Raw genomic sequence first — 17151 nt, forward strand, 5'->3', positions numbered from 1 at the left:
CACAAAGATTTAGATTGTCATCTTTGGAAGTATATTGTGACCCCGGGTAGTGTTCTGAACAAAATTAGATTTTTCTTTCTGTAGAGGAAGCAGAACCAAAATTTGGCTAAAGGAGTCCCACTGCTGCTGGTATGTTAGACGGGGGTGACTGCTAACTGTGATAGAAAGGTAATAAAGGGCACTGCGAAACGAAGGAAGGTGTGCGATCAGGTAGGGATGCATGGGTCACCTGACTGAATTGTAAGACTAGGTTGGTCTTTCGCAACCTTTTTTACAATGGGGGAACCCTTGAAAGAACTTCAAAGAACCCCCTATATAATTACTATATCCACAGCTCACAGTATATTAGCATGGTGTTAGTAGAAAGAATGTCTCCTAACCTCTGGCCAGGGAGAAAATTGTCATCCTTACAGATACGAAAATGATCAATGGAGTCGCCAAAACTGAACTGAGTCACAAATAGCTCACGGAACCCACAGCAACCCTTGCAGGAACCTTGGTTGAGAAACACTGATCTAGATGCTAGTCATGAAAGCCCTAATACTTAAAGCCAAAATTCCTGCAGATCCGTCTATCCATCGGGAGGTTTCTTCAATTGGGTCCCGCGTTGTCCCAGTATCCTTCTTCTTTTTCATTCTTCTATGGGTTCTTCTTTGTACATCACCTGATCTCGCACCCTGCAGGAAGGAGATTGGGTGACGTAGATGGAGAAAGGATTGTATTGCTCTAAAAAATAAAAAAAAAGTAAATGCAATTTTTGCTTAAAGTAAAAATTTTGAGTTTAGATCCGCTTTAAGTGTGCACATGGCATAAAAGTTCTCCCCAGTGATGGCACATATTTGTCTTTTATAGACTTAGCCCAACACTTTACCCTATGGCCAGGCTTGTTGCATGCCACCTGTCTCAATGTAGGGCGTGACACTGTCCAGCCATGGAAACAAGGCAGCTGGTAATTTATTCCAGAGGTCTGTACAAAATTTTTGGTCAGGGAGAATGGAGTTTTATTTATGGAAGCCTGTAGTGTGAAGAATAGGCTGCCACTGCTGGCCTAGACCTGCAGATTGCCTGCCTATGTGGCTCTTCTGCTGGCAATACTTTTTCACTGAACCGAAACAAGAGTTTCGAACATTTTATTTTGTTCAGATCTGTTAAAATAATTCTTGAGGTAGCCAGCCAAAGCAGCATTTGTGAAGAATTTGTAAGGGACATCCTCATTCTTTTCTGTACAGGTTTCCTCTAACTTTCCCACTTGCGTAACAAATGCAGATGATAATCAGTAATGCTGTTGGTTTCAAGAAACCTTCTGTAAAAAAACACAATTCCCTACTGGCTTGCTTGCCCTTCTATAACTACAAACATAACAGACTGAGGAAATTGCTCCATGCACAGCTTTTATATAAGCCGATGAGCTGCTAGCTATTTTCTTTCTTACAAACTCTACAGCTACATTTTTTTTTTTTATATGGTGGTTTTTGTTTTCTTTTCTACACTTCTTAGACTAGACTTAGAGCACTGAATCCCCGGAGTTTGCATTCATGTCATGGCTAATATTTATTTAAACCACCCTTCCTTCCCTGTGTTGTTCTTGAGGTGGCATCGTGAGTAATTATAGTTTAGTATCCTGACATTTTTAGCAATGTTCCCTGTGAATGGCAGGCTTCTGACGTCATACTTTACTGCAAAACAGCTAAACGGATAAATATATTAATGAAATGCATAACTTGTCAAAAGATTTGTATGTCCACCGAATCCTAAACAAGGGTTTGCCACCGATCAAAGCAATTGCTATTTTTCATTGCCAATTGGATGGCGTTTTAGCAATTCATATGTTGGCCAATTTAAAATCTACTTTATATAGGTAATTTAAACTTCCTTTTGACTATTTTAATTATGACCTATATACCTCAACCAGGTTGGTTAGTGATCTGACCTCTTTTGCAGTTCAAATACAGCCTATTGGACAGTAATGTGTGATTTTCCCAGTGATAAAATGATTAGCCATGCTTGGTTAGCAAGCTCCAAGTGTTGCACTAACTGCATTTTGCAGTGTAGCAGAACCTGGCTTGTAACTACCTTGTCCATGCTGTGCAAAGGCATGTGGAAGTTATTTCAGACGTGTTTCTTAACCAAGAATTTTCCGGAGGTTGCTAGGGGTTCCTTAAGCAATTTACACCTCTTGGGTCAGTTTAAGTGACACCAATCATCTTTTTGGCTGTAAGAGGGTGACATTCCTTCCAATGGCCAGCAATGTAAGAGGAATTCTTCCCACTGACCACCACACTAATATACTGTGAGCTGTGGGTATAGTAATTATAGAAGGGGTTCCCTAAGACCTGTAAGTTATTTCAAGGATTCCCCCATGTTACAAAGTTTGAGAAGCACTGACTTTGAGTGTTAAAACTAAAGTATGGGGGGGGGGGGGGCTGATCTAATCGATTTCCTTTTGGATCATGTGAATGGTCTGTAGTATAATGGTTTGGGTGCATCAAGTTCCTAGGGAAGAGATGGGATCTGCTTCTAACATTTTGGTTTCTGATACCACAAAACCCTTTTCAGAGGTCTTGCAGAGTCCAAGCTCCGATGGGTCAGTTGTTTTGGTGACCGGAGCAGGACCTGCGCAATGTTAGGTATTTTTAATGTTTTGGCTGATGTATGCAAATCCTTTGGCTCTGTAATATATTATTAATCTGCGTACTTAGCGGTTTGCCTGGAGTTCAGCTTTTACAAAACTGCCTGAAACAGGATATCTTACAATCATATTCTAACATGTGGGCACCATTACTCTTCTGGAATTGGCTGTCTCCGATGTCAGATTTAATAAACAGCCACAGTAAGTTTTGTTCTCCTTCTTTCCTTCTATAAAAGCAATGAAACTAGCAAGCGGAAATTAGTTTTGGCTGAAAGTGTGAATATACGAAGGGACGGGACCAGCACCTTCTAAGAAAACATTGATTACAATAGCTGAAATGTATACAGTGTTAGATACTTTACAGCACTGTGCAGAGGGAAGGCAGGCATGCATTAAAGATAACTCCTCCGGTTTTATGTGGCTGATTCTCGGTTATTGCAGTGATAGCCACCACTTTTCCAGCCTGCAACCTATTTATATAATGTAGTAATGGAAATCTGTAGTAAGAATGTTCTTGCTACGAGGAAAATAAACACTGAGAACTTAAAATATTCATCAAATTGCAACATTTAAATTAACTTTTTTCTTTAAAGACTTGTAATGGGGAAGTAGTGCCCCCCCAAGAAAGCTGAAGATAAAAGACTAGTCACCAGTATTGCCATGCAACAGAGAGGTATCTTTCCCCATAACAGGTTTACTTACTATGCCTTGTTCTGTACTAGAGATGGCTGTCTTAGTAGAGGCAAGGCTTTGCTTTTTCATGTGACATTTGACACCCTGATGATAGATACGGTAATAAGAAGCTGCAGAAGAGAAGCAGGATCCAGATTTGCAGAATAAAGCAGAAACAAAGATTCTTGCACTGCAGCTTTCTCTCCAGCATGGAGCGCAAGAATGACATTACTACATCAGAAGCAGCAATGTCTTAAGTTACATACACACGTCCAATTATTGTCGTTGGAAAGGATCTTTCAAGACTAAGGACTTGCACGGTGCACGAACAAGCTCTGTACATACAGCACCACTCTGTTCTATGAAGGGGCAAGGAGGAGAATGACGGAGCGGCACCCTACTGTACGCTCTCCCCCTTCCCTTGCATTAGGATCGGAACGATTAGGATCGTTCGTCGTCAACCGTATGTGGATCCACCAAGGCGGTTATTTGGACAATGGACGACAGGCGCTGCACACACACCGGATTCTCGGCCGATATTGGTCAAAAACCATTGGACGTGTGTACCCAGCCTTAGGTGCATTACAGATATTTAGCTATAGGGCCCAAGGCATGGGAGTGCCTAGACACAGCAGGGGGGTTGCATTGTTTTATTTCAGAAGACACTCCGGACTGATGGTAAATCTTTTGGGGTACTACTTAGCCACTATGAACAAGTTTCAGTGTTCCATTTTAGGTTAAGGTCCACTTGGGCAAACAGTCTTCCTTGACAATTGACATATTGATGCTTTTATTTTTGGCTGTCCTGCTAGCTACATTCTCTTGATCGATATGTCTTCCTTGTATAGCTGAAATCTGTTTGTAAAAGTACACCAGTGTGTGCCCTAATTTCAGCACTGATCATCAAATCTCATCCATTTGCACTTTGGAATGATGTAGGTCAAAAATTGGTATGCAAAGCTTCTTACACAAACAGCACTGTGAAATCTGTTTATTTTGGCTAAGTTAAAAAAAAAAAAAAAAAAAAAGGTATTGATTTCCCAATGTTGATAATTGCTGGTATTAGTTCTTAGTGGCTGGTATTGGTTACTGACTGCACTGTTCGTAACTTGCTTCCAGTTCTCTTCTGGCTGCGGGTTCCATTCCAGTGCTATATTATAACTGGTTGGGGGGTGCATGTGGTGGATACTGTGTTCTGCCATCTCCCCTAAATACCAGGGACACACTATGTCTGAAAAGGCTTTAGTATTGTTGTGCACTGGTGATCTAAGGCTACCAGAGCGCTTATCAATGAGTGGTAATTACCACATGTGTTCACTAACATTTTGCATCCCATTACTACAAAACATAAAACAAAATTTGGCTATAGTATTGCCCATGTTAAATGGAAACCCCAACATGTAAAGTTGGTGCTTGTTATTTTTCTCTATCCCCAGTGCACAACATTGGAGTCATCTTTGTGTTGTAGAAAATGCTGCAGGTCTATTAATCCCTGTGCTGTAGTGCTTTCAGACAATTTAAATTGTGTTGCGTTACTGCACATGCTATAATTATTATTCTGATTATATTCCTCATGGGCAGCACGGTGGTGCAGAGGTAAGTATTCTGGCCTTTGCAGTGCTGAGTCCCAGGTTTGAATCTCAGCCAGGACACTATCTGCATGGAGTTTGCAGGTTCTCCTGTGTTTGTGTGGGTTTCCTCCCACATTCCAAAAACATGCAGTTAGGTTGATTGGCTTCCCCCCAAAATTGACCTTTGATTGTATTAGAGATTAACATAAATAAAGACCCCTCCTATTGTGTGTAAATTCTCCCACCTACTAGATTGTAAGCTCTTCGGGGCAGGGTCCTCTCCTCCTGTATCACCGTCTGTATTAATCTGTCATTTGCAACACCTATTTAATGTACAGCGCTGCGTAATATGTTGTCGCTATATAAATCCTGTTTAATAATAATAATAATAATAATAACATATGACTATGATAAGGTCATTAGAATGTGAGCACCATGGAGGGACAGCTATTTTTCATGACTATGGACTTTGTACAGCGCTGCGTAATATGTTGGCAATATATAAATACTGTGTAACAATAATCAACCCCCCTATTATTTTGTATGGGAATCTGTGAAGTGTCGGCATAGCTGCACTGGTTGCGAGTAGATAATGCTCTTCTACAAGTTGCCCTTTTAAGCTAAGCCAAAGGATTCCAGGTACCTTTAGGAATCGTAAAGTGCAATAAATCTTCCATATGGGTGAACCAAAAAGCTCTTTTATTTCACATTCAAGGATTTTTTGTCCCAGTGTTGCCCATATCATAAGACAGATCATTGCACATTGAAGGTCATGCAAATGCTTTATCACCTAATGTGACACTTGTCTGTCCTTGAAGCGTGTGGTATTCCTTTAAAGTGTACGCATGGAAAAAAAAAATGTAAAACTATGTTAAGGTTGTCTAAAAATGCAAAATGCCTGTTGTATTTATTTATGACCATTACTTGTATTTTGTGCTTCTAGGCTTCATCATCCCGATCCATTCCTGTGCCCACTGCAAGCATCCTGGTACCAAAATCTGTAGGCACCAGAGTTCCATGTAATGTGGAAGGAATAAGTCCTGAACTTGAGAAGGTCTTCATTAAAGAAACTAGTGAAAAAGACGTAGTCAAGGTATCGTATGTTACACGATGTTGGGTAACGGGCCTAAATTAGTGAGTAGATATGTCATCCCTGGCGCTTTGTTTGCATATTGCTTTGCAGCTGGAAATTAATACTGAGGAAATAAAAACGTTTTTGGAAAGCAATGAGCTAAATGTGTTCACCAGCAATAGGCTTTTCTGTTTTCCAGATGTTGCAGTGACTGATGCACAGTAGGCAACATAGCTCTCTAAGAATCTTCCAGCTGTCTATTGTGAAGCGTAAATCTGAGCTGGCCTAAGGTGCTTCATGGGGCACAGACTATACACAGGGCAATGCCAATTTAAAGTGGAGAATGTTGCCCATCACTTTTATGCCACATCCTGCCTAGACCTTAAAACTCTAGTTATCAGAGGTTATTTTGCCTACACGGGTAGCAGCAGGCATCACGGGGCACCTGTACTTTAGCAATATTATCTTGTGCACATTTTGGGCCAAGCCAAGTTCACTTTAAGGGATTCCCTGGACAACCTTGATTATTGTATGCTATGATTTAAAAAGTAGCTTTGGTATGTACAAATAAAAAGGAAATAGTATTTACAATTGCTCTACATATAATTCAGTCTTATTAAAAATTACCTTTTCACTTTACATAAATGTAATCTTACATGGCATCCTGGAGGTGTTCTGCACGCTGTACAGAAATGTCAGAAATGTAATTTCCAGCTTGGCTTGCTGGTTTTCCCAGAAGTCTACTATAATATACGTCAATAAAGTCCACTATTTAGGAAAATCCTGCAAAAGGAATTTCAATATTAGTGAGAAACTTTCTAAGCATTAAGTATTTCAAAAACGTTGCAGAAGTTGCAGCTTTCCTCGTCTGAGCACAGGAAGTGCACCAGCTGACCCTAATGAACCAGAGTGAATTAACACTTTATAGGATGTGTAAATTAGTTAATGAAGGTTAAGAAGTATTAGTTGTCTTGCTTCCAACCTGTTTCGCCAAAAGGGCTTCTTCATGGGAGGTAGAGACAGGTAAGTATCACTGTTACAACCAGATATTACAGTATTTTGCAATCTCTTACTCTTCTTTTCCTCAGTATCCTCTAATTTGTCCACCCATCAAGTGGGCTCCAAGGCTACTCCTAATAGGAGAACTTTATCTGGTTCTGCCTCTGTTTCCCACTTGGGTTATGGACTGATACCATTTTCCTACATATGTTTAATACAAGAATTATATAATTATGTACAATACATAGATCTGCCCAAAAAAATTTTTTTTTCTTTTTTATCTATCACTTTATAGGGTGCATGGCTAGTGCACTGTTCGTAACTTGCTTCCAGTTCCCTTCTGGCTGCGGGTTCCATTCCAGTGCTATAATATAACTGGTTGGGGGGTGCATGTGGCAGGTTCTGTGTCCTGTCATTTCCCCTAGATACCAGGAACACTAGAAATGTGTCTAGGGGAAGCCTACCAGTCTGAATCTGCAAATGTTACTATATTATTAAATATAAATTCAAAATATAAAATATATATTAAATATGAATTTAAATATTATTTGTGGCACATCTGATAAGTCCCCTAGAAGGGTACATTTTAAAACCCCAGGTGGGTCAAAGGTTAGCATTCTGGCCTTTGCAGCGCTAGGTCCCAGGTTCCAATCTCAGCCAGGACACTATCTGCATGGAGATTGCAGGTACTCCCCGTGTTTGCATTGGTTTTCTTCTGGGTACTCCGGTTTCCTCCTATATTCCAAAAACATGCAGTTAGGGTAATTGGCTTGCCCACAAAATTGACCTTAGACTGTATTAAATACATATGACTATGGTAGGGAGATTAGATTGTGACCCCCTTTGAGGAACAGCTAATGATATGGCTATGGACTTTGTAAAGCGCTGCGTAACATGTTGGCGCTATATAAATACTGAATAACAATAAAGAAGAAATACTCAGAGAGGAGCTCACAAACCAAGAAGCCCAGCTTAGAGTTAAAATACAAGGGTCCTATGGAGCAGGAAAGGATGCAATAGTGCAGAAGAGGGTATATATCACGTAGTCCTGAGTGGGCCAAGTGGACCGTCTATTTAGCTGCCATATCTACAAATTGATTTTTACACATTTGGAAAGGGTAACGCCTGCTTATCAGTTTTTTGCTTCCTGTGTTCTGAATGCATTTTTTTATTGCATTGAGCACTTCTTCCTTGTGTTAAAAGATTTGGCCTATCTTGTATCTTTTCCATTATTATCTAAAAAAAATACCATATATCTCTTATGTGCCAAGCTTTTATTCAGGTCTTTGCAGAGGAATCACTGGTGGATCTGGTTGTGGTTGTTCTGCAGTCTCTCAAACCACTGTTGCAGATGCCACACAACCATATGTCTTAAAGACAAAATGGAATTTTCATATTGTCTGTATACAAGCATTTGTCTGGGCTAAATAAAAAACATATTCAGAAATCTCTGCTATAAATGTTTATTTTCCATGTTCTGTTACTTAAAAATAACAGTAGTTTTGATATCTTGAATCTTGATTATCAATCTTGCCTCTGCTGCACCCAAATAGTGTTAGCCCTTCCTAGTTCTCCTCCGCTGAACTACAGAACACAGCCCTGAATGTGAGGATGACAACACTGCTTTGGATTTCAGAGCAGCCAGGGCAATGTGTTGTCAGCTCAAAGAAGTTGGAGCTTTCTGTATTTCTGGTGCACCAGCAGGTATTTTTCTGCACTTGATATTTTTAAGAGGATAAAACATTGACAATATGCATTTAATGCAAATAAATTTAGTTTTTTTATAATAGGTAGGAATTATTTCCCCCTCTTCCTATTCATCTGTGTTCTGTAAGTCCAATACTAGTCTATTTTTATGACTGTCATTACTGTACAATTCACTGAAGACTCACTCCCACCCCCTTGTAGAATAGGCCCGCAGTTTTCCCACTTGTCCTGACCTAGTGCAGTACGCTTATTTTTTCCAGTTTGGTGTAGGAGTTTTCCTTGCACAGAGCGGCAGTAAATTGTGCTTGTTTTCTTTGTGCAGTCTATAAATACGTCTCCGGGTACACGGTTTTCTTAAAGTAGAATGGAGCAGCCAAGCAATCTCTTCTATATATAATCTGCAGCTGTATTTCCTTTTAACTGTTTCTGTTTATAGAATGTTGATTGTAATGTGTTTTTTTTTCTGGAGTACAGCTACCACCTGGACTTGTCATCAGTGTCTTTTTTGTTTTTTTTTCTGATGAAAGTGCCATTTGGCAAAGCAGTAAACACAAATTTTCTGCTTTATTCAACTGGCAGGTGGCCAAAGCAAGTTTACTTTTAGGTGGAACAAAACTTAATGACTTGAATCTCATACAATTGGTGTTGTGGAGTGACAGCGATATCACATGTGCACTCCTGTGTTTCCCTAACTTGTGTGGAATGGTGATGGCGATCAACCATTCTGGTATCCAATGGAGCAAAAGAAAGACGAGTAGGTGCAGCATGGAGGATCTATGGTAAAGGGAGCCTGGTACTTTGCTCTTTATGGGCAAAGCAAAGGTTCACTTGATTTCCACATGTTAAGGTGCGTACACACTTCCAATTTTTATCGTTCCAATCGAACGGCGAACGATCGATTGGGCAAAAAATCGTTTGTAAAAAAGTAACCAACGACGCCGACGAACGAGGAAAGTTGTTGGAAACGAACGACCGGACTGGCGGATCGGATTGGGCGATGATCGTTGAACATCGTTCGTGTGTACGGTCGTTCGTTGATCGTCCATGGGCTGAGCATGCGTAATGAACGAACGCTCGTTCATTTTCCTGTCGTGCACATAGTTCCTCTATCGCTCAAACGATCGTATCTATTGTGTGTACAATATCTACGAACGATCGTGTCGTTATCTCTATGTGCAGGATCGGTGCTATACGATCGTTCGTAGATATCGTGCAGGATCGTTCGTCGTTCGTTTTCCAACGATAATAATTGGAAGTGTGTACGTAGCTTTAGTCTTATAAATAGGCATTGTTAACTATAATGGTCACAAACCCAGTGATATCAGGACTATTGTTGCATTGGGTAATGTGGTTCCATAAGTTGACTGTTGACAATAAAAGGTTAACTCTTGTTTTTTTCACTGCAACAGTGTAAAGGTCTCCGTTTTGCATATTAGAGTACTGTAAAGGTCTGAGCCTTCAGAGATTTCCTTATAATATAAATTCTATAACTGTACATTTGTGGTTTCCACCAGCTATAAACTCTTGCATATCTTTTTTACAGTTTGTGCTGCTTAAATCTATCAGATTTGTGATTTTTAAAAGGTGTGTTTCCTTTATTCCATATGCATAAATGGAATCTTATATGGCAGCCTGGTGGTGTTCTGCATACTGTACAGAAATGTAATTTGCAGCCTGTCTTGCTGATTTTCCCAGAAGTCCACTTTTAGGAAAATTCTGCAATAGGAATTGCAAAGCGTTATTTATTCCAAAAACAATGCAGACATTGCAGCTGTCTTCATCTGAGCTCAGGAAGTGCACCAGCTGACCATAATGAACCAGAGTGAATTAACACTTTATAGGATGTATAAATTAGTTAATAGAGTTTAAGAATTATTAGCTGTCTTGCTTCCAATGCGTTTTGCTGAAAGGGCTTTTTCAGGAGAGGTAGAGGCAGAGGCAGGTAAGTATCACTGTTATAAATAGATATTGCACTATTTTGCAGTTTTCTATTCTTTTCCAAGCATCCTTTAAATTTGTCCACCAATCAAGGGGGCTACAGGACAACAACTCCTAACAGAACTTTTTCTAGTACTGGCTCTGCTTCCCACTTGGGTTATGAACTGATACGTTTTTATAGAAGAAACTTTGACCTACATATATTTAATACAAAAATTGTTATGTATAATACATGGATCTGCCATGTGTATCACTTTATAGGGTGCTTATCAATTGCAATGTGTGGCGTTTCATATCTTTATTTTTTTTATTTTTTTTTTTTTTTTGCAGCCTTTAGAAATTCCTGATGGACGTCGAGCCCCATTACCTTCCACATATCGCAGCAGCAGCACTCGCAGTATCGATACACAGACTCCTTCTGTCCAAGAGCGAAGCAGCAGTTGCAGCAGCAACCATTCCCCATGCGCCTCCCCATCCTGCCCCCCAGAATCACAGGAGGGCAGCCCTTGTTCCACAGACGACCTGCTGTTCGACAGAGACAAAGGTGAGTGTAGCGGCAGATGTCTTCCCCCTCGCCTCTGTCGCTGTGTTCAGTCTGTGCCACTCTCACCTGTCCATTGTCATTTCATATAGCTCAAGCTTTCTCTGCCATTGTATGTCACTCCATGCCTGTCTTTCCTTGCTTTGTGCCTCTTCCAAATATCTTCCATAAATTTTCTTAAGATTGGGGTGATTATACTGCCAGAACGCTGTTCTCTTGGGACCTTGCTACACCAATAAATATACAAATGCAACAAGGTCATCAAATCTAGAGATATCAAGTTCTTGAAATATTCTTCATGTGATTGTTCTTTCTGTAGGACACTGAGACTCCTTAATCCACACTAATATAAATACCACATTTATGTGCTCTTTTTATGTATTACTAACAAAAGAGAGAAACGGACAACTTTGTAGTTATTAAAAATAAAACAATAGCAATTCTTGTATTATTCGAGTGATAGACAGTGGACAATGGACACTGCTTTTCTTTTTTTTTCTTCTTCTGCCTCTTCTGCTGTACAAAAGCCTATTGCCAGTTCATTTTCAGCCTTTGATTTTGGAAAATGGCTTTTTATATTTCTTTAGTATGCACCTGTGATTGTATTGGACAAATGAATGACCCCCTGAGAGTAGAAATCCTTACATAGACATGTCTGGGTTCCGACTGGTTAAGGGGAAATGTTTGTACTGGATATGTAGAAGAGGAAATATTGACGGGCTTTGTTTTACAAGCCTCACCTCGCCCCATCAGCAGCTAGGCTACAAAACACCTTGCATACCAGAGCTCTGACTTCATTGGCAGCTCCCTTACCGTGAACAGAATTTCCTCCCTTTGTGCCACCTATTGTTTGTAGAGACCGTGCTCTGTCTTCCAAAGTACACAAAACAGGTGCCATGTCAACTGTCATTGCTTTGTTTAAATGGTACAATTGTTGTCGAACCCATTCCATATATTTAGTTCAATCAGGGTGTCAGTTTGTGTTGCTTTCTGTATTGTATTGCTATTTAAAATTTTTTACAGTGAACATGTAGTTTTGTCCTTGTCGAGCAATAGAACAGGTCAATATTGCACCACTTGTGTCTGGTATGGGGATACAGAGACTGGTCTTTATATTAAAGTGAACCACATAGCACACCATGCACCTCTGCCAACAAGTGTGTTGACATACAAGCACCATGTGATGTCAATGAGTACCTGTATTGGGCCCTAAATTGGTCTTTATGATGACCCTTTGGGTACAGACCCAGGTTGTGCACTAGGTGTCAGTTCTGTTTTAGGTCTGAGATTAAGCCCGACCCCCTACATTACATTATTATGTAGTGTTTGGTATAAGTTACAATGATTGGAACTTGAGTTATAAAGTAGTGAAATTCTTAGCCATTACAAGTATAAGTTCAGTTAGTTTTAGTTATAGTTTACCCTTCCATCTCATGTCCTGTAAAAGCACATACCTACCTATCCTTGCTCCCTTGCACCCAACTCTCTTGTAAGAGAATCTAACCTGTCCTTGAGCAACTTGTTTAGAAAGTGTTTTCAGGGTTCCTCCTCCCCTTCCCTGCAGAACCTTTTTTGGTAATAGTCTGCTTCAGAATTCCTTGAAGGTCTAGAGCAACGTTTCTTGATCAGCGTTCCTCCAGAGGTTGCATAGGGGTTCTTGAGCAATTTGTGCCTCTCGGGTCATTTACCATTGGCACCAATAATCTATTTGGATATCCGTAAGGGTAGCATTCGTTCTTCTGGCAGTCATCCACTTGACCACCAGGCTAATGTACCATGATCTGGGCATAAAACTATTGTCAGGGATTCCCTGAGACCTGAAAGTTATTTCAAGGGTTCTCCCATGTTAAAAAGATTGGGAAGGTCTGGTCTAGAACCTTGAGCATTGTCATTGTGTTTGCTCTGTTTCTGAACAACTTGGTAAGTACACCAGTCATTCATAGCTTCTGAAACTACCCCCCTTGGGTCATTGAGGGGCTCTTTCAACCTCCCTGCTTTCCTGCCTTTTGCACTGCAAAAGCACCCTTTCCAACCATTTAGCATCATCATTTGCAGAGCCTTGAGTACCCCGTGAGTACCTTGGGCCCCTGCATTGTACCCCGAGCCTTAGGTTGCTTTACTGCCACATGGCAGCAACATTTGTTTCTAGACACAGGGTTGGTGGTCTTGCTGCCATGCAAGGTCCCGATTTAGACACTACTTATGGTTCTGGAATTGGCACCTCATTACTCTCAGGAGGTTGGTAGCCTGGAATCATGTTGTCCTGATGCTGTGAGGGCTATCTCTTAAACTCTACCCTGGTTGAGTACAGCATATTGTCGGGTCTTATCAACTGAGATTTCTTGCACATCTCAGACAGGTTTTAAAGATTTGTTCAGCTCATTTCCTAGTTTATATGGAACATGGAGTTTCCAAGCCTCCTTACATAAGCTTTTCTGTCCACAGCTCTAATTGCTTATTGTCCATTGTTGGCAGGGACTGTCAGATTATTCTCCATCTCTAGTGTTTTCAGGAAGGCACAGTCTTCTGTATTATCTCTTCAGACAATATCAAAATTGTTTTACTGTTTTAGGTCTTTTAGATTCTGAGAGTGGTGGCACCTTTTCAGAGCACCATGAGATGACTTCCACAGGGAAGTGCCTCATTAAGTGTAAAAATAAAAGAAGTTCCTACTTGTTTCCATACTATTAGTACCTCTCCCTTAAACTCCAGTGCCCTTCTATAGGGTACTACAGGCTGCATTGATGTCCAGTTGTAGGAAAGACAGTCATCAAATGCTCTGCTGGTCGATCTATGACTGTATTTGATCGGTTCCCCTTTACAGCATACTGAATACTGTGGCAGCACTGGACTTATTTACCCTTTGGAGAACACATACGTCATCATGGGCCTGAAGAGAAAAGATATCTGGATCTCTTGGAAACAGAGTTTGCTCCCTTTTGAATGACCTTTGCTCCACCAGCTACTCCAAGCAAAGCATGAATAATTGAAGGGTTAACTTGACCTTGCCTGTCCGGCAGATAATTCCACCCATATTGGATCTCCTCAGTTTTTACTCTCTTGAGCATCAAGCCAGTTCTACTTTTGACATTTACAATATCTGGTGGTTCCAAGTCTTTCACATAAGTCTCTTGGTTGTAAGTCTTTGGTTATTGGGGTTATTTTGCCTCATTTTAACAGAATCTAGGAAGGTGTACCTTCTGGGTTCTAGCTTTTGACCGTCCAATCCTTATGGTTTTGATCTCCTTGTAGGCCTGATGTATGCTGTTCCTGTTCCCACCTCTTGGACTGTGTTAAGACATCCCCAGGGTTATAGAAACTCTTGGGTCTCCCAATGGCCAAAGTTTATGTTCTCACCCCTTAGGCACTGCGTTTGGACATCCCTAGGGTACAACACTTCTTGGGTCCCCCAATGGACCTTTTTGTAGAATCCTTTCTTGGATCCAATACAAAGTAAGCAAGTTCGTAAGCAAGTTCCCCCCTCTGTTATGATCATGCTTAATATTGCATTCAGCAAACCGAGTCATGCCATTGGCGAGCTAAGTTGGCTAAACATTTCTTTATTTCCAAGTGTGTGCAATTCTTCTGAAGGTGGCTGTGTAAGCTTGAAGGTACAAAAACTGTCTGTCCTTCAGTGGAGTTCAAGGATTTGGGTACGATTTTACAAAAAATGCATTTCTAAGAAAAGGGCAATTTATAATACACCGATTTAGAAAACTAAATGTCATCTAGTTAGGATTTAAATCTACTTAAAATGTTGAAGGTTCTCCAACCACACTCTCTCCTCCTTAAATGTTACACAGAGCAAATTGTTATGCCATGAATCGACTGCACAGAATTGCTTTCTGATGCCAATATTTCTTTTTTTGTCAGGCCTTTGCCAAAACACCCACCCTGCATTAATAAAACAGGCGTTCCTCTCTCTCCTTCTGCATGTCCTGTATGTACTCTACTAACCGTGATATTGTAATTCTCAGTCTGCTGTATGCTTTCACCGCTTGTTATTTTTTCCCTGCCTCTGCTTTGCATTCTGGACGTGATCCAGATTGTGTTTATTTTTTCTCCCTTACACCTTTTCTGAATAAGGATGAGCACAAAAACGAAATGCCTAACACTGAATCTTAAATTCTAAGAGCTAGAAATAAGGAAGCGTGCTCTCAATCACTAGTAATATCACTGTTTAAATTTTCAGACAGTGGGAGTAGCTCACCGCTTCCCAAGTACGCCTCCTCTCCCAAACCAAACAACAGCTACATGTTCAAACGGGAGCCCCCAGAGGGATGTGAGCGGGTGAAGGTCTTTGAGGAAATGTCGTAAGTAGTAACCTCCTCGTCAGCTGGTGGCCACTGAGCGGTAAGGCAGGCCTTTGCCACACTGCAAGCCCTCTGTCTGCGACAGAACCGCCACTTTGTAGTTCTGCTGTAGACAAAGAACCTGCGGAGTGCCATTTTTTTTTTTTTTTTTTCTGCAGCAAATTTGTCTTTTCTGCTTTTGAAGTACATGCTAGTCATATGGAACCATTTGCATTAATGCTTTGCAAACACAACAATCTTTTGAGTTGCTTTAGTTTCCATAGGCATTTATCATTTGCCTTGTTCTTAGCTAAATGTATGTTTGCCAGTAGTTGTCTTCTGACCCTGAGCCTGTTAAATAATGGCAGATGTTTTACCTTATTCCAATACCACCTTCACCAGGCAAATAGTAGAGGTTTTTAAAGATTGTATTATGCTATCTCTCTATGTGCAAAGAGGCAGCAATCACACTTATGGGTCTCTATAGAAAGCCGATAGCTGGCTTGATTGAAATATTTATAAAACTAAAGGGTAGCACAGGAGCAAAATAGCAGTGGGAGGAAACCCCTTTTGTGGAGAGTTGAGAGCTCCTATTCCCAAAATCTGCGGTAAACTACTGCTGTGCTCATTAGTGCATTGAGAACTTGCACTATGTATGAAATGTATGTTTGTAAAAATATAAAATCAGTTTAAAACTTTGAAAAAGCCAAAAAAGTTTAGTTGTCCAAAATTTTTTATTGCTGCCTAAGAATAAAGGATAACAAAACGAAAAACCTAAAACCATTTCCTCATGCCCGCTATACCATCAAAAGTAAGTTTACAAAAACATGCTTTGAAGACACGTTGCAAGAAATGTAACCACTGTGCATCAGTTTAATGAGTTGAGACTTCTCATCCAAAAGGCATGGCCATTAATATGGAGTTTTTGCCCTCAAACTGCCTCCACTCTTTTGAGATGGATTTCCACTCCATTGTTGAGCATGTCTGAGAATTTGTTCAGCAGTGTCCACAGAGTTGAGGTCAGAGCTTTGTGCAGACCACTCTGGTTCCTTCACTCCAAACTTGTCAGATTTTGTCTTTATGGATTAAAATTATTAAACAGTATTTTTATAGCGCCAACATACTATGCAGCGCTGTACAATAAATAGAGATTTCAAATGACAAACAGGTATAGACTGTGGCACAGGAGGAGGAGAGGGCTGCCCCATAGAGCTTACAATCTAGGAGGTGGGGGAAGAATCACACAATAGGAGGGGGGATATGGAAAGGTGGGGTAACTAGTGAGGGTTTTAAAAGGCAGAAGAAGACAGTAAGGCATATTTGAAAGGATGTTTTTTTTGGTGCTTTATTTAAAGGAGCGGAAAGTAAGGGCAAGCCGAACAGGGCGGATCTAGCTTTGTGCCACAGAAAGGGGTCTTCCCCCAAATTGCTGCTACACGGTTAGCAGCACACGATTATCAAAAATGTTTTTTTATGTTCTGTAGCATTTGCAGTACCATTCACTGTAAGCTCCTAAACTTATTATGTAGAGGGTGACCACATATTTTAGGCCATACGGTTAGGTCTTGTGGTCAGGGGTTCACAGACGTCTAGCAATATAACACAATGCAAGATTGCAGTATGGTTAAGAGAAATCTAGTGGAATTTTGCTAGAATCAGCTGCTTCAGGGCCAGTAAAAGCTTTCAAGTGGCATGTAATCCTAATACGTATGCAAGTTTCTGCCTTCTAA

The 17151-nt window shown here is 40.5% G+C and overlaps 1 protein-coding gene and 2 non-coding genes across 3 annotated transcripts in view; all 3 read left to right on the top strand.

The window, feature by feature from the left end:
* The window catches only part of GLCCI1 (glucocorticoid induced 1), a 57862-nt gene that overhangs the window by 35448 nt on the left and 5263 nt on the right, over positions 1-17151 (top strand). Inside the window, exons 5-7 of the mRNA XM_072412935.1 lie at positions 5816-5965; positions 10919-11132; positions 15322-15442. Coding sequence (XP_072269036.1) covers positions 5816-5965; positions 10919-11132; positions 15322-15442 — 485 coding nt within the window. The remainder of the gene's footprint in view (positions 1-5815; positions 5966-10918; positions 11133-15321; positions 15443-17151) is intronic.
* On the top strand, positions 4395-4527 carry LOC140332235 (small nucleolar RNA SNORA54). Its single transcript, XR_011921084.1, has one exon. It is a non-coding gene; the product is annotated as a small nucleolar RNA SNORA54 (small nucleolar RNA).
* On the top strand, positions 7251-7383 carry LOC140332236 (small nucleolar RNA SNORA54). The gene has a single exon (XR_011921085.1). It is a non-coding gene; the product is annotated as a small nucleolar RNA SNORA54 (small nucleolar RNA).

The sequence above is a fragment of the Pyxicephalus adspersus genome, chromosome 5 (genome assembly GCF_032062135.1).
Source record: "Pyxicephalus adspersus chromosome 5, UCB_Pads_2.0, whole genome shotgun sequence".
NCBI lineage: Eukaryota > Metazoa > Chordata > Amphibia > Anura > Pyxicephalidae > Pyxicephalus > Pyxicephalus adspersus.